This window comes from Meleagris gallopavo, chromosome 1, assembly GCF_905368555.1.
Source record: "Meleagris gallopavo chromosome 1, MGAL_WU_HG_1.1, whole genome shotgun sequence".
Lineage (NCBI taxonomy): Eukaryota > Metazoa > Chordata > Aves > Galliformes > Phasianidae > Meleagris > Meleagris gallopavo.
The window spans coordinates 186,197,936-186,221,481 of record NC_139404.1 but is presented as its reverse complement, the minus strand read 5'-3'; the positions used below and the strand labels follow the sequence as shown (position 1 = coordinate 186,221,481).

Below are 23,546 nucleotides of genomic sequence, written 5' to 3'. Positions count from 1 at the left end.
AGAGAGATTTATTTACCTGGTTGAATGTCTTCTGTTGGTCTATAACTGAGCAGCAGCAGGTAACACTATGGGGTACTTTGTGTTCTCATGCTAGAAGTTCATATCCCAAACTGACCTTTGCTCTTGGGTAACAAACATAAAGCAACACTTTCTGTTTCACCCAAAGTCACTGAGTTTGCAGTCATAAGAAGGGCTGTTTGCCACACTTTTTTATTTGACCTTTAATTTTCAGGGACAACAAAGTACACTGAGCTTACTATCATTGTGCTCTTTGTGCTGTCTAAACTTCAAATTAGGATGACTCAAATTTCATTCTAGGTGGATAAAGCATTGCATTTGTGACTTCAGCATTAGAAGAGAAAGAAAATTTTAACAAGAAAGTAGGAAATTTGAAGTTAAGATGTACCCACTGTCCAATCTTTTTTCTTGCTCTCATGCAGTATTTCTTCAAGGCTTTTTTTTCCAGCTGTACGAACCTCAGGGTGACCTGAGGGTGCCCTCAGTAGAGCATTGCCTTCAAATTGAGAGTCCCTTCTGCATCCTCTTTCAATGTTTCTCTATTATTATACTGGTGAATACATACAGGTCTTCTGGAGAGTACAGTTATGGAGGATCTTCGCTTTACTTTCCCCTCTTAACAACCACCTTAGGTTATGTAGTTGTTTTAAGCATTCTATGTTTAAGAATATGTAAGTTAAATATTATTTTAACTTTTCTGTCTCTTAAAATAGAATAACAGGGCTTAAAGAAATCGTGAAAGATCATCTATTTTCACTTATACCATGAGGAAGCATCACTCAGTGCATTCCTATCAAGTGTCTGATTAACTTACTCATTAGAAACTGCAATAATGGAGAACTTGTGACATCCCTGAGCAATTTATTCCTACTAGTAACCATTTTTGTCATTTTTGACTCTCTAATCTGAATGCTATAATGCAACCTGAGTCTATTACTTTTTCTCATATCCATCACAATTACTAAAGAGAACAGAATATTTCGTCATAGCAAACATAAGTAGCAAAGACATATCACATCCTGCCCACTTCTTTCCTTGCCTCAAATCTTCTTGTCTCCTTTTCTAAATCTCAGCTGTTTCAACCATTCTTTACATACAATTCCAATGCTCTGTTCTGAATTCCCTGAAACTGATCCACCCATTTCTTGAAATGTGGTACACGTAAGTATTCTGGATGATAAAGCAGCTTTTGATTTTTGACCCCTCACAGTCCTAACAGCAGTTTCCAAAGAAATGACGATTGTTCTTCATTGTTTCTTATCTCTATTTGTGGTTTCCACCTAGTATGCCATTGATGCATAGAATCCTATTTTTTCCAAACCTCACTTTTCTGTTTATAGTCCTTTTCTGCTTGGTATTAGCTACAGATGTAGAAGGAATACTTTTTGCTCTGTTTTTTCCTTCATTGCTGAAATGATTGACTTGCAGACATCCAGGAGAGGTGCTTATGGAGCACCACTTAGTACGTCCTTCCAGTTGGTCAGAAGCTGCTGATAACTGCTCTCTCACTCCACTTGTCTAACTAGTTTTATATACAGCATGGATCCTTTCCATTAGACTGTGCTGCAGGGTCCAAATCATGACTCAAGTCAGTACTGCAACACATACTGCTTTTCTTCTCCAGTCACAAATTGTAACCCAGTGTTAAATAAGTTTTATTTAATTTTTTGATAGTTTTATGTTGATTGTTACATATACCTTAATGATTGTCTTTCAGATGCTTATAAGGCACCTTGAATCTAGTTGTGTTGATTTCTTACAGGAAACACCCTCCTCTAAGGAAGGCAGCTGAATCGCTGTTTTATCTAATTCGTATTTTTCTGCATGTATGCTATTTAGTGTTTTGCTTTTTTGTTTTTTGCTATAAATATCTTGTGTAAAGCATATGAAGCTATGTTAGCTGCTGTCACACTGGTGGTTCATAACCATTCTATAATTGTCCTCTAAAATGAGATTACTGGCTGCAAGGAAAATGAAGATAATGCCACATCGTTAGCAGTCAGCAAAAGATATGAACTCATCACAAGAATGCTCTTTATTTTGCTGGTTATTCATGCTTATCTTGAATATAAGGCTGAATAGACTCTTCTCAAAATAGTGATAGCTTGGAGGGTTCAGCCTTATTTCTTATAAAAGACCAACTTTCTGTGATTTTCCAGTCATGTTAATTCTGTGTGAGATAGATCTCTGGTGGAGACATGCTATGTGTTTGTGGCTCAGCAGGGGCATGTCATACTAACCAGTTCCAAGGCTCAGTGTAACCACTGCTTTTCTCAGTACGTCTCAGTTGAAAAGCCCAGTTTAGAGAGTGAGGCTGATACTTCTTTCACTAATCTTACTATTAATATCTATGCTGTTTTATTTTATTATTATTTTTCCTCCTGTGAGTGAGTACACAGGAGTTAGCCAGCACCCAGAGGTGTGTATTGATTAAATGCAACAGCAATTTTATGCATGGTGTCAAAATTAAAAAACAAAAACAAAAACTTCATCCCCCTCCCTGAAACAAGCAGGCAGAACAACAAGAAACAAGAAAAGCACAAGAATAGAATTGTAGAATTGCAGAATCCTTAGAGTTGGAAGGACCTTTTAAAGGCCATCTCGTACAACTTCCCTGCAATGAACAGGGACACCACAGCTCAATCAGGTTGCCCAGAGCCTGATCCAGCCTCGTCTTGAAAGTCTCCACGGATGGGGCATCAACCACATCTCTAAGCAATCTTTTCCAGTGCCTCTCCACCCCCACTGTAAAAGATTTATTCCTTATATCTAACCTGAATTTACTGAACTCAGCCATAGCATGGTCACTACAGCCCAGACAGCCTCCAATCTTGATGGCTGCACTGTTTCTGACATGTACATGTTACACTTACAGTTTCTGATTTCCTTGCTTGTATTCAATCCTTGTGTTCATGCTTTGCACCTGGGAGAGACTGGAAGTAACACTGAGGGAAAATGAGATGAAGAAAGCTGATAATTTTCTGAAACACAGCCAACCCAAGAACTGGGACAGCGTGACCCAGCCCAGCTATGTTGGCAGTCTCAGCACGATGGGACCTGCAGCATGTGGGTACTGGCTCTGCACAGCAGCCATAAGCACCACTTAGATATTTGCAGAGCAAATTGTGGCAGATTTTATTGGAGTCATAAACAATGATAGCAGCAGTTAACTTCCTAGCAGTAATTTTTTTGGAAAGTTACTTTCATAACAGCCATCATCATTTGCTAAATTAAACTACCGAAGCACAGAAAGTGTTTCATAGTACATAATTTTAAAAAATCTTTTCTTTGCAATTTTGGGGATTTTTTTTTTCCTGGTGATTGCACACATTTGTGGTATTGAGTTCATTTTCTGTTTTGCCATTAAAGCTTTACAGTGGAAGCTTTACAGTATTTTTTATTGTTCAGAGGCCACATTCCTGTGATTATGAGAGTAAGGAAGGACCAGAAGTCCATTACAGAGATAATACCCCACCCATAAATGGGGCAAGATTTATGAGCAGTTTCTTAAACTTTTGTTGGTGATGTAACTTTCTATTTCCAATACTGCACCTGGATGTGCAGAACTAAAAATACAGTCTCTCTGAATAGCACTGCTGTAATTTAAAATAAAACTATGTTAGAATAAAGTTTAGCCCCTTGTGTTTCTACATTATAAGCCAGCTAGGAAGCTATTAAGGAACGAGTTTCTGTGGAAGCACTGAAATGTGGTTCTCAAAGCAATGTTTTCTAAACTGTGCATAAATACTTTATTCATCCTGTGGTTCTTCAGACAGTTTTGAGAATGTAATATGTTCTCGGGAGTTGATGGTTAGGAACCTTAGAGATGTGTCCACACAGCACAGGATAAAGTCAGAGATATGTAGACTCCAGAGTTTATTCCAATAAACTTCATAGTTCAGACATAACAAAGAAATATTATATTGTACAAAATACAAGTTCAAGACTCAAGAAATTTTGCAACGTAGTCCTTTAGCTTGGTGGTACCAAGTTGAGGGTAGGGCTCTTTTCCCAAATAACTAGTAATAGGATGAGAAGTAATGGCCTTAAGGTGTGTGAAGAGAAATTCAGGTTGGATTCAATTATTCATTATTCAAAATTATTTTCAGAAAGAGTTTGAGGTATTGAAACGAGGTGCCCAAGGAAGTGCTGGATTCATTGTCTTGGACGTGTTCAAGAGCTGTGGAGATGTGGCACTGAGAGACGTGATCAAGGGCAATAGTAGGCATGGGTTGATGGTTGGACTGCATGATCTTATGAGTCTTTCCAACCTTAATGATTCTATGATTCGATGAAATGGATGCTGTCTTAGTGCAAACGTAATTAGAACAGTCTTCGTGATTTCTGCAGTGTTATATTTTTTAGTAACAGTCAAAATCTCACTTCAAGCCAATGTGTTACACATAACAACTCACTGATCTAAAAGGAACACATCATCAACCTAATTTGTCAATGGCCTTGACATACTCAAAATGATTGCTAACTTCTTTAAAATCTTTTTATAGCTTTTCATTTTTTTTAAAGGTTTATTCTGATTAAATACTCCCAATTTATTAAATGTCAGAGATATGGCTAATATGATACAAAAGTCTAAATGGACAGTCTCCTCATAATCACATTTTCCTCAAAGCAAACAGCCAAACACTGCCCTCACAATCCAATTACAGAATCATTTGGGAAAAGCAAATGGTGCATTCGTTTCTCTTGAATGCTTGAGTTTGCCAGTTAATCTTTGTGGGAGAGGTGTAGCCAACTGGAATTTTGAATAACCTGTAAATAGCAGGAAGGTTATTTGCAGAACACAGCTCCAAGAAGCCTAGCTGTTGCTTTTGTTTGTATCTGTTTTTTTCTCTCGTTGCAGAGAGCCAGTAGAGAAAGCCAGTGAGGAATTTGGCAGCAGATAAATTTAGCAAAGGGCACAGCATAACAGAATTACTGCATGTGCCACTATGATTTAAACCAAGCCAAACTCAGTTTGACTTTAAAATCGTTTGGTACTGATGTCCTAACAGTGCTAACATGGCACCAGCACATCCTCAGAGGTGGATGTAGGCAGGGGCGTGTGTTAAGGTATAGGTTTCCCCATCTGGGGCCTTTGAGGCAAGATTTGGAGAAGGAAGCATCACTGCCTGAGTCAGTGGCTGCTTTAGGAAGGGTTTGCTCCCCCCTACTCCCTTACTGAAAGGAAGGGAGGGTTGTGTACAGCTACAGTATATAAAGAATATATATGTTTTTCTAATCCAAGAGAAAGTGTTTCCTTAAAAATGCACATTTTAGGGGGGCATTCATCTCTCTGAAGAGATGAGAGTGTTGTAAGTAGCAGGGTAATTAACAGCACCAGAAATCAGATTTTGTATTTGGCAGTAACACACACAGCTCGATTAATGTGAAGCACTGATTGATAACAGCTTTGGTTTACAACTCAGGATCCAGTATTGTACTTTAGTATAAACAGCTTTCTTTTCAACTGCACCAAACTCTTACCAGATTACAGATGTTTTCTAAATAAAAAGTAATTATCTGGATTTACGTGGAAGCTTAACAGGGTAGGAGCTCAGTGTTGGCTATACTGCTTGCCATCTCCTTTCTTCCCAAGTATCACAGATGATGCATTCTGTCCAGATCTAGTAAAAGCTACATGCTTTGCTGTGCTGTCTTTGCCCTTCTCCTTAGAGCTGTCACTGCTTTCTCTCTCTTTTTTCATTCAGATATCTTTAAGTATAGTTTTACACTCACTGCATGCAGAAGTCACCTTTTCAAAAGATCATCTGATACTGAAAATATCATGGATACATTCATTTTGCATTTTATTTAAGTGCAAAAGTTTAAACTATCAATTTGATTTCAAAATGCAAGCGATGAGAATTCTCTTTGCATTTATATCCCAGCAGCACGGCACGTTCAGTGGTTTGGAATATAATATTTACAAGAATTTCAGCCACAACTTTTCCAACTTTACCTACTTGTAATCTGTTTCTAACATATCTTCTGAAAGCTACATGATGTTGGAGGACGTTACTGGGGGGTTGGAGGATTGTTGTTTTAACAACCCCTTGTTTTATGGACCTCTGAGGGAATACAGAAAAAATTATAAATGTTCAATCCACAAAGGGGGAAATTCGGAGAGAAAATCCAGTTGTAATTCTTTTTCTTTTAAAGTTGCCTCTGTGAGTTTCCTCCACATGAATCACAAGCTGTGTCGCATGATCCTGTTCAATGGTGGAGATGATTGCGGTTCTCTTTGCCTGCATCCTTGGGAGGAGGAGAGGAAGAGTAGGCTTTTCATCAGTTTCCATTCCTTTTTTTTTTTTTTTAATTTTCTGAAGCAGCCTTAGCAGTGACTTTGCAGAGGTGCTGCGCTCGGGATGCTTGGGCAGTCAGGGAGACTCCAAGACAATAGAAAGAGAAACTGATCATGGTCCTGGGAAAAGATTGGATATGGAGATTGTGCATGAAAGGGTGGAGGAGCTTAGGTTGGGTACTAAGGTGAAATGTTGATACTGGTGAATGTTTTTGCTCCCAGCATTTCCAGGTACCTTCATACGGTGATTGCTGGGATTCTCTAACAGAAAAGTTGCAGCCTGTCTGGATATGCAAAAATATGTGCACATCCATATAAGGGAGCCAAACTTTGTTTGAAGTATATTTTTCTTTTGGGAGTAAGGTGGTAAGCAAGTTTTAATGTCTTTACCTTGAGTACTGTGCTGTTTTGGGCTCCTCACTACAAGAAAGACATCGAGGCCCTGGAGTGTGTCCAGAGAAAGACAGTGAAACTGTGAGGGGTCTTGAGCACAAGTCTTATGGGAAACAGCTGAGGGAAGTGGGATTTTTCAGTCTGGAGAAGAGGAGGCTCAGGGGAGACCTTATTGCTCTCTACAGCTCCCTGAAAGGATGTATGTTGTGCTGAGGTGGGAGTCAGCCTCTTCTCTTAGTCAGATAGTGATGAGAGAGTATGGCCTCTAGCTGCACCAGGGCATGTTCAGGTTGGATATTAGGAGAAACTTCTGCTATGAAAGAGCGGTGAGGCATTGGCACAGGCTGCCTGGGGAGGTGATGGAGTCACTGTCCCTGGAGGTATTCAAGAGCCATGGAGATGTGGCACTGAGGGGCATGGTTTAGAGTGGTCACAGTCATAGATGAATATCTACACTAGATGATCTTATGGGACTTTCCAATCTTAATGATTCTGTGATTCTGAATTAATTAAAATGGTCATAATTGAAAAAAAAAAAAAAATCATTGAATAATCCATGTGAAAGCAACCTTACCATCTATGAGGCAGACATGCATATTGGAACTAGATGAGCTTTAAGGTCCCATCCAACTCAAACTATTCTTTGAGTTTGATCTCCAGTACCACCTGTAGTAGTAGACCTGGCAAGGAAGCTCCTTAGTGTGTAGGTGCTGCTCAGCTGCAAGTAGTGCCATGGATCCAAGGAAATCGCATCTAAATGTCTCTCTATTCCAACTTGGATACTGCAGTTTTACATTGATGTACTTTATTTCTGATAGGAAAACAAATAAGCAGAGTATGCATTTTTAAGCTGACGTGAAAGTCATGAGTAGCTTTGATCTCAAAAGAGCCATGTATAACCAAATCTTCTGAGATTTTTAGAAGTTAGCTTCTTACAAATTTATCTAAATGAGGACCAAAATGCCTGTTTGCATAAGATGCCATGTCACAATGAACAATAATCATGTTCTTCTCTGGTCCCTGAAGAGAATATTGTTCAGATACTTGGAAAATTCACTACAACCAGGTAATGACGAGTCAAAATAGTTACACCTCCAATCATAACTTTTAGAAATCTTTTTTCCACTTGAGAATGTGTATTCTTTCATGAGGAAAAATATTAGTAGTACACATTTTAGAAAGACATTTGATTTTAGTTTCCTCTTCCCATCAGAATTGACTACAGGAGCTCTTTTGTTAGCTTGAGTGCTAAATATTTCATTTTAAAATTATCTTTCTTATAAGCAGTTATATCTGCGAGGAAGATCTTATTGGTAGGAATTATTATTGGATGCCAGAGCTTTTTGGAAAATTTACATTTACAAATTAGTCTTAAAACAATTTAGTTCAACTGAGCTTGAACTAACTCTTCTGTTTCTGCAATTTAGAATAATTATGTGTGTCCTTGAATCTTGACTTGCTTTACAATCCTATTTTTCAGTGACACTTAATCTGTACCCTCGGTCCAGTAGTCACAACACATTTGATTAACAAAGTGGAAAGTATAAGACCCTGAGAAGATATGAAAGAAGTACTGCATTTTTTTTCTTCTTCTTTTTTTAAGAAAAGGGAGCTTTTTGAGAATAATGTTTAGAGGACAAACGGGAAGAGGACAAAGTACAAAAAAAAGGAATTTGACTTGGAGGAAGAGACCTATGATTTGATTTTTTGGTAGTCCTGTGTAGAGCCATGAGTTAGAAGACTTAATGATCACTGGGACCCCTTTCAACTCAGGATATCATATGATTCTAAAACAGTGGAGCAGAGGAGATGGAAAATGAAAAAGAACTGGATACAGAAGACACCCAGCTCTGATGAGGCTGCACCTCAACTATTGTGTCCAGTTTTGAGCCCCCTCACTGCAAGAAAGACATTGAGGCCCTGGAGTGGGTTCGAAGAAGGGCAACAAAGCTGGTGAGGGGTCTGGAGCACAGGCCTTATGAGAAGCAGCTGAAGGAGTTGGGATTGCTCAGTCTGGAGAAGAGGAGGCTCAGGGTGACCTTATTGCTCTCTATAACTACCTGAAGGGAGCTTGTAGTGAGCTGGGTGTGGCCTCTTCTATCGTGTAACTGGTGATAGGACTAGAGGGAATGGCTTTAAGCTTCTCCAGGGGAGATTTAGGCTGGACGTAAGGAAATACTACTTTTCTGAAAGAGTGGTGAAGCACTGGAATGGGCTGCCCAGGGATGTGGTGGAGTCACTGACCCTGGAGGTGTTCAAGGAACAGTTGGATTTTGTGTTGAGAGCTGCTGTTGACTGTTAACACTGGGGAGAAGATGAGAAGTAAAGATCGAGATACAAAAGTAGGAAGATGTAGTAACCTCTCTAAGTATGTTAAAACAGAGAATGGATTATCCTGCAGAGTTCATTGCAGCTCACAAAGGAGGGTAGGTAGCACTCAATTCCTTAATAGCAAGGGGTTTAATAGCAGGGGATGCAGATGGTGTGATCAGACACAGTCCCATTTCTTCATGATGACCCTCCCTTCTCTGTGCAATGAGACACCCTAATGTAGAAATGTGGTCCCCCGGCTGGTCCCAGCAGGCAGGGTGTGCTGCAGTAACGTACAAATCCATGTCCTGCGCTTGCAGGGCTTCCTTCCCACATGGCCATAATGAGCTCTCTGTAGAGGAGTTTCTAATTTACTCTTACCCTGAAGGATAACATAAGCAATATGGGAATGTCGTTAAACATGGCATGTGGTGTTTCTGTGAGCTACTTTCTCCTTATGAGTTCTATGGATGAACGGGGACTTGTTTCCTCAGAAGGTTTCTTGTGATGAGTACATCAATTGGTCACACTAAAAATCATTAGAAGGCTTAGGACAAGGCACTCTGATTAAAAAAACCCCAAAACATAATTGCTGGCACTCAGCCTCGCAGCTCAGTGTGGGAACTTCTTCCCACATGACAGAGAGAGAGTGGTGTGATCCCATGTATAGCACCTCTTTATGTATCCAAACATAAATAATTACGGTTAGTTCATGTCTCATTGGAAACAAAGAGACTATCACGCCTTGGCTCTCTTCCACTTTTGCTGTTTTCTTTATGAAAAAAAGAAACCTGTGTGTGGCCATAAGTTAAATTTACGTTATAATTAAACATGATTGAAATCGACCCCATTTGCTTTTGTCTTAAAATTGTGCCAGCGGGGGAATGTGGAGAACCCAGATTTATTGCTGCATCTCCTCCGTTCCTCTGCTGCTCTGGCTCCAGAGCTCAAAGCTGGGCTGTGAGCAGTGAACGATCCTACTCCGTTATGGGGTGTATGGAGCCGGACAGCGACAGCTGGCAGCCATGGGCTTTGCTGGCTTCAGACCAGGGGCAAATTCCCTTCTGATGGGAAAATTCTCTGCTGGTTGGCTGTAAGCAGATTGCGTGCCTTTAAAAGAGTGCTTACAGGGCAAAAAACGGTGCTTCCTTCCTGCAGCTTGAGATGGCTACATTAAAACAAAAAGAGGGGAGGTTTAGGTTAGATGTTAGGAGGAAATTCTTTACGCAGAGGGTGTGAGGCCCTGGCACTGCTGCCCAGAAGTTATGGGTGCCCCATCCCTGGAGGTGCTCAAGGCCAGGTAGGACGGGCCCTGGGCAGCCTGAGCTGGTGGCACCCAGCCCATGGCAGGGGGTTGGAAATGGATGGGCTTGAAGTCACCTCCAGCCCAAACCAGTGTATGATTCTATGGCTCTTCCAAATCTCCCAGATTGAAAAATACCACTAAAAAACCCAAAATGTTATTGAGATTTCTTCCCATCTCAGGGGAATTTGAAATGCTGGGTACATGCACTGTTTTTAGCTGTGCTCATTTGCAGCTTGAATGGCTCACAGAGGTCAGCAGCAGAGTAGGGACTTTTTCACCCCTTGAGCAATGAAGCATTGAGTAAAAGTTATTATTACCAATTAGCAGTGGCCTGTATGAAGCAAATCATTAGTCTTAGTTCAGTTATTAGCAGCCAGATGTTCATGAGAAGTACCATGTGCCACTGCCATTGTACATTAGCAGTATTTGCAGCTGCAATTTAGATTTGGGACATCTCCATGCTGTCTCTGGGTGTTTTTTACCTCCACCCAAGGAGTGTGTTAAGAGACTGCGTGGAGGTTTCTTTTGTTGCTGCCAGTTTTATGTATAAATTACTTTGGGAATAAATAAGGGAATGGCAGACTCTAGAGCAGTGGCCTTCCAACACTTGAAAAGAGCTTATAAACAGGAGAGAGGAAGAGTGACTTATTAGACAGGCAGATAGCAATAGGATAAGGGGGAATGGCTTTAAATTAAAGAGGGGAAATTCAAGTTAGAAGTTAGGAAGAAATTCTTTACTCAGAGGTCGATGAGGCCCTGTCACAGCTGCCCAGAGAGCTGTGGTGCCCCATCCCTGGAGATGCTCAAGGCCAGGTTGGATGGGCCCTGGGCAGCCTGAGCTGGTGGTTATCTTTGGTAACAATGGAGAAATAACTATATAGAACTATTAATAATAAAAGAACAACAAAAAGAATCCAAACCTCAATACAGCAGATATTTATTGCATAGGATTTACTCAACGTGTAGTGAGAATGGCTGTAAGAAATCCTTTTCATGGTTTTTGGGGTATGAAGAGCAAGTTAGAATGTGGCTTTCCCTTTCAGTAATTCAGATGTCTTGTGATTTTCACTAACAGCAAGGAGGGGTATGCTGGGCACTTTCCATGCAGGCGGCAGGGCTGGGGCTAGCAGCAGCTGGGAGGGACATCTGGTGGCCGATCCAGGAATGGAGGCTCAGCATCAGCAGCTGGAGTGTAATTGCACTGTAGTGATTAAGGCAAAAGCATCCCTGTGTTTTCAGTGTGATTACTTTTCTGTTTCAGTATGACTCTAGAAACACTTAAGAATGTTTTTACATTTTGGTTTGTGTATGGTTCTAATTTACTTGAAAATAGAAACTAAGGCCTTGTTCTTGAGCTGGCAGACATAGTATGTCTAACACCCATAATAACTCAACAGGACCTTAACTTACAGCTGTCAGTAGGTTTTAAAGTAAACTCATGATATTGCACAGTGGTTCTGTGGGCAGAGTGAGTATACCCAAACCCTGTGCTTTTGGGCTCCCTTCCAACTCAACGATTCTGTGATTCTGTGATTTCTTTGTTTCAGTCCATCAGTCTGCAGGCATGCTGATCCATCTTTATGTTAAAGTGTTATGAGAATTTCTTGCTTCCAAGTTCCATAAGTGAAGAATCATAAAATGTCTTCTTTGTGCCTCTGCTATATTAAGTAAAGATACAGTGGACAATGTTGTTTAAGATTACCTTGAACCCCTATAGATCCTATATACATCATCAATGTTTTAGATGCAGGAATTTTAAAAGAGAAGCTGTTCAGGATGAGCTTTCTGGCGTTGTGCAGAAGTGTCTCAAAGCTTTCTATGACATCTGCCTTCTGTTGGGAGTTTCAGAAGAGAGAAGGCAAGTGAGAGGCACACTAGTAATAAATGGAGTGAGTCCACCTGCATACTACAACCAGGGAGATGGAGCCTATTGCATGGCTGGTACCATCCATAATGCTGAGCTGGAAACTAGCCACCACCTCACTGTGTCTTTCCTGCTGCTCTCCCACCCAGCTTCCAGCAGCAGGCACTGGCTGTGTGTGCTGCCTCCTGGGAGCCCGTATCGTGTGCTCCTGGGGGCAAGCATGGACTTCCCAGGGACAGTATGGTATTTGTGGGCAGAAAGAGGAGGGTTGTGTTCATTCACTCTTGTTTATGAAGATCTTGCATTATCCAAATGGTCTTCTCTTACAACAGTGTGTTCTTGAAGTGATGATGTTGATAAGCTACTTATGCTTTGTAAAACTCATCTCAACTTTTCTTCTTTGTCACATGAAATTGCCCATTGCTACCCCAGTAGTTCTGTCACTGTCCTTTAAAGATTTCACCACTCTTTGTGTTGATAAAACAGAGAAGCACTGACGTTTATATGCTTTACCCTTTGTTTCTAAGGCATTCCAAGGCTGTGGTGACAGCTGTGAGATTGGGGGTAGCCACAGAGTTGTTACAGACTTGCTGTTTTCTGTTAATGAGAAACTGGTGTTCATCCACAGCCCTTCTACATTGTACACAGCCTACAACTCTTTGCTGCAAGCGGTCCTTTATAACAAAGATTGTTGTTTTTATGTTTCAGGTGCAAAGATGGCTTGAAGGGATTTACATACTCTGCACTGAAGTAAGTAAGGAGAATAGTTCTTTGAGTACATAGCTTGAAGAGAAGATTTTGAGGAATTGTGCACAGAAGAAGCTGCACTGCTGGAATGAGTTCTCCTAAGAAAAAGCATGCCATTATGTAATTTTATGATGGGGGGAGGGATATACAGCATATTTGAATGCACAGTATTCTGGTAAGAGAGGGAACTTTTCATATTTTGAATTACTATAGGAAGGAAATGAATACACGTGCTGTGTATGTTTTTGAAGGCATGCTAATCTTTTTTCTTTCTAAACCTGGGATTCATGATTCACATTATTCTCCTTGAAGGAAAGGGCCGCAGTGTTTTGACCTGGAATTTATTTTCTGTGTAGTTCTGTGACCAGCGACCAAATAAAGCATGGATTTCTGGCATATCCTATGCTACTAAACCTTGTAGCTGCCTTGGTAATATTGACTTTCCTAGAGTTTATTTTACCATGGAACTCTTTGGTCACATCCTTGCATTTTATACAGAGTTTTCCAGCCATTGTGCCTTCTGGCAGAAGTAGGAAGAGACATTTTTCTTATCACTACCTTATATACTCTGCTACGTGGTTACCACTACAACAGCCCATGGTCAGTATCAGCTCACAGGTGAAGAGAAGAACTGAAGCCAAAGTCAAGGAAAGCAGAGCTGCTGTTGGTAGTGGAAAATACTTTATAGAATTTGCAACCATAGTTAAGCAGTTAAATAAGTCACCATTCCTGGAAGTGCTCATGAAACATGTAGATGTGGCACTGATGGCCGTGGTTAGTGGTCATGGTGGGGATGGGTTGATTGTTCAACTGGATGATCTTAATGGTCTTTTCCAACCTTAATAATTCTATGATAATGAATTCTGTAGTCCAGAAATCTGGACATGAAACAATCCTGTGATGGCCTTCAGTACTTTCTGAAATTATCAGTTTTCTGGGAGGTTCTGTCATAAAACAAATGTCAAAGATTTATACCTTTGCCACCCTCAAGAAAACTGCTAGAGGATTACTAACTTGGATAACAGTGGTAAGTGTTAGGAAACAGTGCATTTTGCCATTGTGACCTCCTTTGCCCTTGATACCCAGTAACTCTACACCTGGGATGAATTGATTTTTTTGATAGTAAGAACTTCTGGGCAAAGGAGAACTAAAGATGAAGCTGAGCACAACAAAATTGGTGCTCTTGGTGAGAGCACAACAGTTTGAAGATTTTACAAAATTGTAAAAACATCTCAGTAGTTATCAACCTTTTTGTCAGTCAGTTTCTGGAGATAACTGAGACATTTCACACATAATTTCATTTTCTTATTTGATATTTTTATTTCCTATGAGAGGTGGACTTCCCCTGTAATGTTTTTGTGCCTGGTTTTAAAAAAATTCCTGTCTGCTATCTGGAGTTTGTGTTGGTGGATTAGTCTTTTCCAAGGAGATACAAGTATGGCACCTATTTGTTTTTGTAGACCTGTAGATAACTTCAAGTTTGTCTTACAGACTTCTAGAGACTTTGTTTTTGAGACTTCAGAGACTTCGCATATCTTTGAGTTATTTATGCAACTGTTCTTCTGTTTGTTTGTTTGTTTGTTTGTTTTTCCAGATTCATTGTAGGAAAAGAAGAAATCCCCACTCATTCATTTTCACCTGAAGCAGCTTTTTCGAAAACAGAGAGAAAAATAAAGCCTTGTGAAAAAATATCACAGCGAATGAACTTGTTGGCTCTAACGAAAAAGCTGATGGACAAAGTGTGAGTCAAAAGAAAGTAAAAGAGTAACAAAATAAAATGAATCATTCCTACTCAGCTTGTTTTAATGTTTAGATACAGATTTGACAATGTTTAATGATTCTTTTGCTTTGCATTTAAGTGTTTTGCAATTCTTTTTTGCTGGATAATTAAGAGTAACAAGTTATGAACCCTAAGAAAAACAAAATTTAAGACCTGTTTGTCATAGCAGGGATTCAAAATAGCTTGCAGTGCAGCTGTCTAACAAGGCAGCGTAAGTTCAACCAGTTCTGCATGGTAGAGTGCTGTTTGCTTTTTCTGCAGCGCTGGCTTATGGCATGGTTTCAGCAGTGCCAGTAGTGATATTAAAGAAGGAAAACTGCACAGCAGCTCTCCTTATTTAGGTCACCTTAAGTTACCATCATGTCATTTTTTTTTTGCGGGACCCACATCCCTGTATTCTAAGAACAGAATCTGTAGCACTTCCATGTCAGGAAAGTCCCAAGCAAAAGTGAATCTAAAGCTGTTTTTTACGTGAGGTCAGACACGGACTGGTAGATTAGCTAAGACATGTTCTGTCCCTGTCTACAGAATGCAATTTGCTGACCTTTATAAGGTATAAGTGTATAAGCTTAAAGAAGTGATATGGGATAGCTTTTTTTATAAAGACAATGGAATAACAAATAGAGAGGACATCTGACCATATCACACCTTGATTTCACTTCCACTGACTTCTTCAGGAGCAGTTCTATGACCAGATTCTACCTACTGATACGCAGGAAAGGAACAAGTCTATGAAGGGCAGTGTGTAGTGGCTTATCTTATTTGGTCAGCTAATGAGCAGATGTGAACTGGCACTGCTGTAATACTGCCTGTATTACAGGGAGACTTCCTATGATTTTTTTATGCCTTTGAATTGAAAAATATGAGGAAAATCAGCAATGCCTTTTCAGACAAGATTGTATTAATTAAAAAAAAAAAGACCTACAAAGAGAAGAAGCAGTGAGCTGTGTGCAGATTCCTCTAGCTGAGTTGTTTATATCTGTTTTGTCTTAAATACTCCTTATTCAGTTAGTTCATAGCTCTTCTGCTGTTCACTAAGTACTAGGATCAAGGGACTATGTGTGGAAGAGTATTTTTTCTTTAAGGTTTTGAATCTTCCTACTCAGACATTCAGAAAACTTCCAGTTTTGAGCCGTAATGCTCTCACAGCTTTCTCTTCCATATGGTTCTTTTCAATATAATTGAGTCTAAATGCCTGTAACCTGATCACATTCTCATTACAATTTTTGCTACATAAACTGACCTCACAGATGATTTATGGCCATTAGACTTTATAGTACGTGATTCAAAACTTCCAAGATATTTGGCATAGTATATAAATTGTGTAATTTATTTTATATTAAAACTTAAATACTTGTCTATAGCAAAATGTAACGCTCAAACATGGTATGACATTACTTCTATATAATTCCACATTATGCAGGGCTAACAACTGCACAGTCTGGGAATCCCACCATCCCAAGCCAATCTTTCTTATACACTGAAGGTCAAATTTGCAGTTCGAAGTCAGAGCCATAAAACAACCTACAGAGTAGGTGAATTAGCCCAGAAGTGAAATGCTTGTAATTGGAAGATGTCTCATGGGATAACTCTGTGCATTGCCTGCATTTCTTTCCAATGAACCTTACAGGCTATGAAAGATAGGACAAGGTGAAATGGGAGGCACTGGCACAAGTTGCTCAGAGATGATGGAAGCCCTGTTCCTGGAGACACTCAAGGTCAGGCTGGATGGGGCTCTGAGCACCTGATGGAGCTGTAGGTGCAGGGAGTTGGACTAGATATCCTTTAAAGATCTCTTCCAGCTCAAACGATTCTATGATTCTGTGTAAGGCCACAGATAATTGGTGAAATATACAGGCAGACTGGAAAGGGTGATACCCCTAGAGTTCTGTCTCATAGCTGCTCCCTGTTGCCCACAGCAGAAAATGCGTTGCTTAATTTTGTATTATAGGTGTAGCATGGCAAGAAAAGAGGTTGGATCAAAATAAATCTGCAGACACTTTTTCTGTACAACTAACGTATTGTTTCTTTTATTGCCCTTTTATGGCATCATAAAAGCTCACAGTGCCCTTCGATGGTGGGAAAATAACACTTTATGTATTTTTAGGCAAGAAAAATTTATGAAGTCTCCCATTGATTAGACTGAAAACAGCTACAGGTTAATACGTGTTTCATTGTGCTTTTTGCAGGTGCAAACATGGCCCAAGGCATAGATGCTGTAAACACTATGAAGATAATTGCATCTCATATTGTATTAAAGTAAGTGCAGAAGTTAGATTGACAAACTGGCAAAGATGGGGTAAAATTCTTTGGTTGGAAAAAGCCTATACTTCGGAAATGAAAAAGAGCCTGTTACTCGTTCTTTCTCTATTGAAAATGTGACTAGCCTGAAAACACGTTTTCTCAATTTTGAATGGGGCAGAGGTTAAAGTTTTCTCATCTCACAGATTAGCTGAAGTGAATGAATAACGTAAAACGTGTGGGAAAAATGGACTGGCAAGCAAAGAACTGAACTATGTGATGCACTCTGCGGCTGAGCCCATTTGTGACTCCACCCTAAATAAAGCACCTGGAATGTGCTGCTTCGGCAGCGCCATGCATACAGCTGTGGTGTTTGGCACACGAGGCTGGCTCTGGGCTCAGTCCTCCGTTCATTTATTTTAATGGCTCAGAGTAATGAGAGATTGCTCCCAGTTGCTGCGCACAGGAAGAGCTGGCCATGCCCAGTGGCAGAATTTGTCCTCCTTTAGAGGAGTGCCGTGCAGGGGAGGCTGTTTTGGCTGGCATTGGCTTGGCGCAGGTGGTACCACCTGCTGTGCCTTTTTTTAGGAGCTGGTAAGACTCCAAAAGATTTTGGTCACTTAATAAATCTACTCATTTTCATTTATGCAGATGCAGAAAATGATTTGACTGTTTTCAGTTGCTTCCAATGCGTTCTGCTTATTTGTACCAAATTTGTTAGAATTTGCCCATGTTGAATGATGTGGCATTTTATCTTTTCCTCTGGCCCACAAGGTAGTAGTAAATTTATCAAAGCTTCAGTATAAAATGGTCTTGCTCAGGGACAGGAATCAGAAGGCAGAAATAAAGTGTATGAGACTGGAGTGGATTACCTCCATACATTTTTTGCTTAGTAATTTACTGTACAAGCCAGAAATTTATAACACATTTCCTGTTGGCGGCACCCACATATAGCCAGCATGGTAAGTCAGCATCACATGCACAAACATCCAAGCAATGCCCACCTTCCTAAGGTCTTTTGGTTCCTGCTTGTATGACAGTGGTATCTGTGAAGTGCTGCAGGTTGGGCAGTTGATTAGGCTTGTGATACTTTGCTGCTCCAAATTAGATTTTTGTTCTCAACCTCTTACCACTGTCTCAGCCCACATGTGATCTCATTCCTGGGCTGTGCCTTTTCTTTAGGGTGTAGCATCTTAGGGACAGACTTTCTTCTTGCTTTGTGCTTGTTCAGTGCCTTGCCCAGTGAGTTTGCTATTCAAGGTCTCCTGGACACCTTTGACCTCCATCTCCTAAGAGTTTGAATTGGTCAACATCCTCTGTGTACTCTGTTTTCCTCAGAGACATAAGTGTCTGGCCCACAGCATGAATGTCCAACGCTACAGTGAAATTTATATTCAAAACAAGGAGTACAGTCAAGCAGAAGTGATGTTGTGGGTTGGTCTGGTTGCATTTCCAGATGTCTGCTGATGTAATATCTCCTACTGTGCATCTGTTTTAAAGGATGCCTTGCTAACTTCAGCATGCTTCACTTTTACATAAAACACTGGTTTTCATTACATATGCATATTTATAGCAATTAGCTTTTAACTGCTGCTAGACCAGACTTTCTGAGTTTTTTTTAATTAATGTTACCAAATTCTTAAGTAGTTTAGTAATCTCAGACAAAATCCTTATGCATTCTGTGCAGCATGTTAGCAGTATCTGAGTATACATCTGTAAGTATCCTCATAACCTTATTTTATTTTAGAAGCACAGCTAGAACAAAAGAATAGATTTCTATTTCTAGAGACCTGTAACCAGTGGTGTCCCCCAGGGGTCTGTGCTGGGTCCGGTCTTGTTCAACATCTTCATCAATGACCTTGATGAGGGGATAGTGGCCACCCTCAGCAAGTTTGCTGATGATACGAAGTTGGGAGGATTGGCTGACACGCCTGAAGGCTGTGCTGCCATTCAGCGAGACCTGGACAGGCTGGAGAGCTGGGCAGTAAGAAACCGGATGAGGTTCAACAAAAGTAAGTGTAGGGTCTTACACCTAGGGAGGAATAATTGCATGCACCAATACAGGCTGGGGGATGAGCTGCTGGAGAGGAGCTCTGCAGAGAGGGACCTGGGTGTCCTGGTGGACGACAGGTTGGCCGTGAGCAAGCAGTGTGCCCTCGTGGCCAAAAAGGCCAATGGCATTCTGGGGTGCATTAAGAAGAGCGTGTCCAGCAGGTCGAGGGAGGTGATCCTCCCCCTCTACTCTGCCCTGGTAAGGCCTCATCTGGAGTACTGTGTCCAGTTCTGGGCTCCCCAGTACAAAACAGACAGGGATCTCTTGGAAAGAGTCCAGCGGAGGGCCACAAAGATGGTGAAGGGCCTGGAGCATCTCCCCTATGAAGAAAGGCTAAGTGAACTGGATCTGTTTAGCCTTGAGAAAAGACGACTGAGAGGGGACCTGATCCAGGTTTATAAATATCTGAGGTGTGGTGGCCATAGCGGTGAGGCCAGTCTCTTTTCAGTGGTACGTGGAGACAGGACGAGGGGAAACGGACATAAGCTGCAGCACAGGAAGTTTCGCACGAATGTGCGTAAGAACTTCTTCACGGTGAGGGTGACGGAGCACTGGAACAGGCTGCCCAGGGAGGTTGTGGAGTCTCCTTCTCTGGAGATATTCAAGTCTCGCCTGGACGCCTACCTGTGCGACCTGGTGTAGGGAACCTGCTTTGGCAGGGGGGTTGGTCTCAATGATTTCTAGAGGTCCCTTCCAACCCCTACAATTCTGTGATTCTGTGATTAGTACTACTTATAGAATTGACACCCTTTTCTCTGTGAAAAACTGTATCTAGTGGAAAATTTGTTTTGTTTGTGATTTCATAAATACAAAGAGAGGTAATTTTAGGGCAAGATACTGGCATGGCTGAACCGAGACTTGCAGATCATCAAACTGAAGAGCAAGAAGAAAATACACAGGCATGGAAGCAAGGATGGGTAACCTGGGAGGAGTATAGGGCTACTGCTAGGCTTTGTAGGGATGGAGTCAGGAAGGCCCAACTGAAACTGGACTTGGGAAGGGGCACAAAGAAGGATGAGAAATGCTTCTATGGATACATCAACTGGAAAAAGAATGTCCAGGAGGGTGTACCCTCCTATAGTAAGCAACACTTGCAGACTGGTAACAACAGACAAGGAGAAGGATGAGGTTTTGTAAACGCTTGAAGAGTGTGGCAGGCTACTGGAGACAGCTGAATAACATTTTTCTTTGTGACTCCTGTTGATCACAGTGAGGAAGCCTTAGCCTAAAGCAGTAGTCCTGTCTCTTCTTCTCTGTCAGTGCTGCTGATGAAAACAGGTGGCTCACACAAGATCTTTGATCATAGAATCATAGAATGGCTTGAGTTGGAAGGAACCTAAAATCCACCCAGTTCCAACCTCTGCTGTGGGCTGGTTGCCCCCCATCAGCTCAGGCTGCCCAACCTGGCCTTGAGCATCTCCAGAGATGGGGCACCACAGCTCTCTGGGCAGCTTCGCCAGGTTCTCACCACTCTCCGAGTAAAGAATTTCCTCGTAACATCTAACCTAAATCTTCCCTTTTTTAAATTGTTCCACTTTGTGCTATTGCTGTCAGCCGTTGTGAAAAGAGAAGTCACCCTCCCTCCTACTTATAAGCTCCCTTCAGTTAATGGAAGGCACAGTGATGTTTCCCCAGAGCCTTCACTTCTCCAGGCTGAGCATGCCTAGCTCCCTCAGTCTCTCTTCACAGGAGAGTTGCTCCAGCCCTCTGATGGTCCTTGTAGTCCTTGTCTCAACCTGTTTCCTGAATTGAGGACTCCAGAAGTTTCACTCTACTGCTACATCTAACTGATCTCAGTCACGACTTTAAAATTGCTGTGGAGAAATGGCTTGTAGCAGAGTTTACTCCTCTCATTTAAGTTTATTATGGTTTCCTGCAAATACTTTACTGTTTTTTTACTTCTATTGTATGAGGTCTTTTTAGGGAAAAGTAACAATACTATGCATTAGTCTAAAATGTAATACTTCTGTGACTCTGGAAAACACCTGTAAATATGTGCTGTGATTTAATCAGTTAAACAGAAAGAGATTGTGTACTATTTATGATGCTTTCTTGTGAATCAAAACTAAGTGTGCTGCAGCTCAGCACTACTTATAAAATGGCAAATATAATTGACTGCCAGCTGGCACTGAAGTGTCTCTTAACATAATGTTCTTCTCCCTGTCTGAATGGTCTTTCCTACAGCTGGGAAAAAATTCTTACCTGATTGTTGTATGTTCTCTTGTTAGGACTTTGATCATAACTGGTATTTTTTGGACTCTCTTTTTATATAATGGTACCAGGTATTGTAATAATCTTTTTGTGCTAGAGGACAAGGTCTGTGCACTTTACAGTGGAGTACTTTCTTTGTTGATGGTATGAATTTATGTTCATCTTAATTTTGACGTTTTAACTATACAAAATTCACAATGCACTTAAAACTCTGCCTACTGTACATACCTTTCAGTAGGCATTTTCATTATAGGACTGCAAAACACTGGGTCGGTAGCACAGTACAATTTACACATCTTTAAAAGTAGCAGAGGAAGAAATGGAAAATTTTCATGTGTAGTTATGGGACCCACTGGATGACACAAAATAGTTTCTTTCACTTGATTCCTGTAAACCACTTTTTGAGTAGCAGCTCAGCGAGAGTAATTGTTTCAAGAAGTTTACTGCTGAATGTTTAACCAGAATAAAGTTTTATGAGTTTGATGATGCATTAGAAAGTTCTGCAGGAGGCAAAGATATTTTGAGTTTCTGAGCTGGAAAGGTTGCTCAATCCAAGTTTCTTCTGGTTACAACTGTCTCTGGGGTTATCTCAAAGATCCAAAAAATGGGCTGCAGAAATTATGAGCATTGTGTGCTGCCTGATTTGCGAATGATGAGTGCACAGCATTCTTATAATTTTCAGATGAGGTATCTAGCAACCAAACAAAGGATAAATTTTATTCAAAATTCTCCCAGAAGTTCAGCCATAGGGTAAAAATGATGATAGAAAGCATGGGAGGAAGTTACAAGAGATGGGGGAGAAGGATTTGTAGAGAAACAGCGTAGTTTTGTGATATAAAATAGCAGACCTATGTCTAAGATGAAACAGCAAGAAAAAATAATTTGAGCCGACATTACTCTTTTGCAATAGCTCTGCACAAAATCTCCTGTCCAGGTTTGGCCTTGATCTTACTGCAGAGCTCACTGAGGCTCCAGTTTGGTTGAGGAAAAGTACATGAGCTTGTGCCAAGCCATTGGGGTCAGTTTCTAATTCTCCCACTTTCTGAAATTTATTTTGTGTGGGCTTTTTACTGCTTTAGTGCGTTCTCAAGACATTTGAGTGTAGAAGTGCTGTTTTCCCGTTACTTTCCTCTGTGTATCCATTTGTGGTTAAAAACCAGTCAGTAACATGGAAGGGAAACCATCAGGATTATTTGAAAGGATGGAATTTTAGAGCAGAAGACAAATAGAATTTGCCTTTTGAGGCCTTTGAGGTATTCATTCAAATTAAAAGAGAGCCACTTGTTTATTACTTTATTGCTTTTGTTGCTAGGGAATCAGAAAAACAAAGTTGAAGATGGGAATGTATTTTATGTAGTATATGCAGAATGAGTTTTAAACTGCTGAATGTTAACAAAAAATAAGTACATCTGTAGACATTCTTGGTTTTCCTTCTTCTGAATTTGCGATTTCTTCCCGTTTCCTCTAGGGCTTCATTAGGATGTTTAGCATTGGTTACCTGATCCAGTGCTGCCTTCGGATCCCATCTACCTTCCGGCATCTGTTTACAAAGCCATCCCGGCTACTTTCACTCTTCTACAACAAGGAAAATTTCCAGCTTGGAGCTTTTCTGGGATCTTTTGTCAGTATATACAAAGTAAGCTTAAAACATGTACAGTAACAATTGCCCTGTGTTCTATTTTGCTTCTCAAAATATCAGGAAGATACTCTTCTAACTGGTACTGGCTTCTACAGAATGGCACTGGCAGTTCTAGTATTCTGACCATTAAACTGTAAACAGCAAACTAGTCTTCTATTCATTCTGTGTTTTGTTTTTTTATGTGTGTGTTGCTTCTGAAAAAACCGGATAGATTTTGCAGCCTGGTATTGATATCACGAGATAGGAGGTACTTAAAAAAAATGAATTCAGATTCCAAAGGGACTTTGTGTTATGGAAACACTGTAGTGCAGTGACTGCAGTAGCAGCATTGCTGCCAAAGAGAAGCCATTTGCAGATTTTTTGGCACAAATATCTGGAACCCTTACTTGATGCTGAGTAGAAGGAGCTTGCACAACATATATCATGCACAACTGAAGAGGCACTTGGAAATCAACCCTTCTGCACCATTAGAGGATGATAGATTGTGAACTGATATACATTCATTCAGCATTGTTGAAGTTAATTGATTTATGTGTATTAATGCCAAGCAGGATGTGAACAAGCCAAGGGAGAGGTTGTGGCAAAGCACGCTTCTAAAGTTGTTTTTTCACCTTTATGTTGTTAATCACATGTGCAATTTTTCAACAGCCACTTTACTTGCTCTCTAAAGTTAAGATAATTCT

General features: G+C 40.6%; 1 protein-coding gene across 3 annotated transcripts in view; it reads left to right on the top strand.

The window, feature by feature from the left end:
- TMEM135 (transmembrane protein 135) overlaps window positions 1-23,546 on the top strand; it is a 166,869-nt gene that overhangs the window by 136,064 nt on the left and 7,259 nt on the right. For all 3 annotated transcript variants that reach the window (XM_085216411.1, XM_085216409.1, XM_085216410.1), the window contains 4 exons: window positions 12,901-12,942; window positions 14,534-14,680; window positions 16,909-16,978; window positions 22,693-22,860. In XM_085216411.1, coding sequence (XP_085072537.1) covers window positions 12,901-12,942; window positions 14,534-14,680; window positions 16,909-16,978; window positions 22,693-22,860 — 427 coding nt within the window. The remainder of the gene's footprint in view (window positions 1-12,900; window positions 12,943-14,533; window positions 14,681-16,908; window positions 16,979-22,692; window positions 22,861-23,546) is intronic.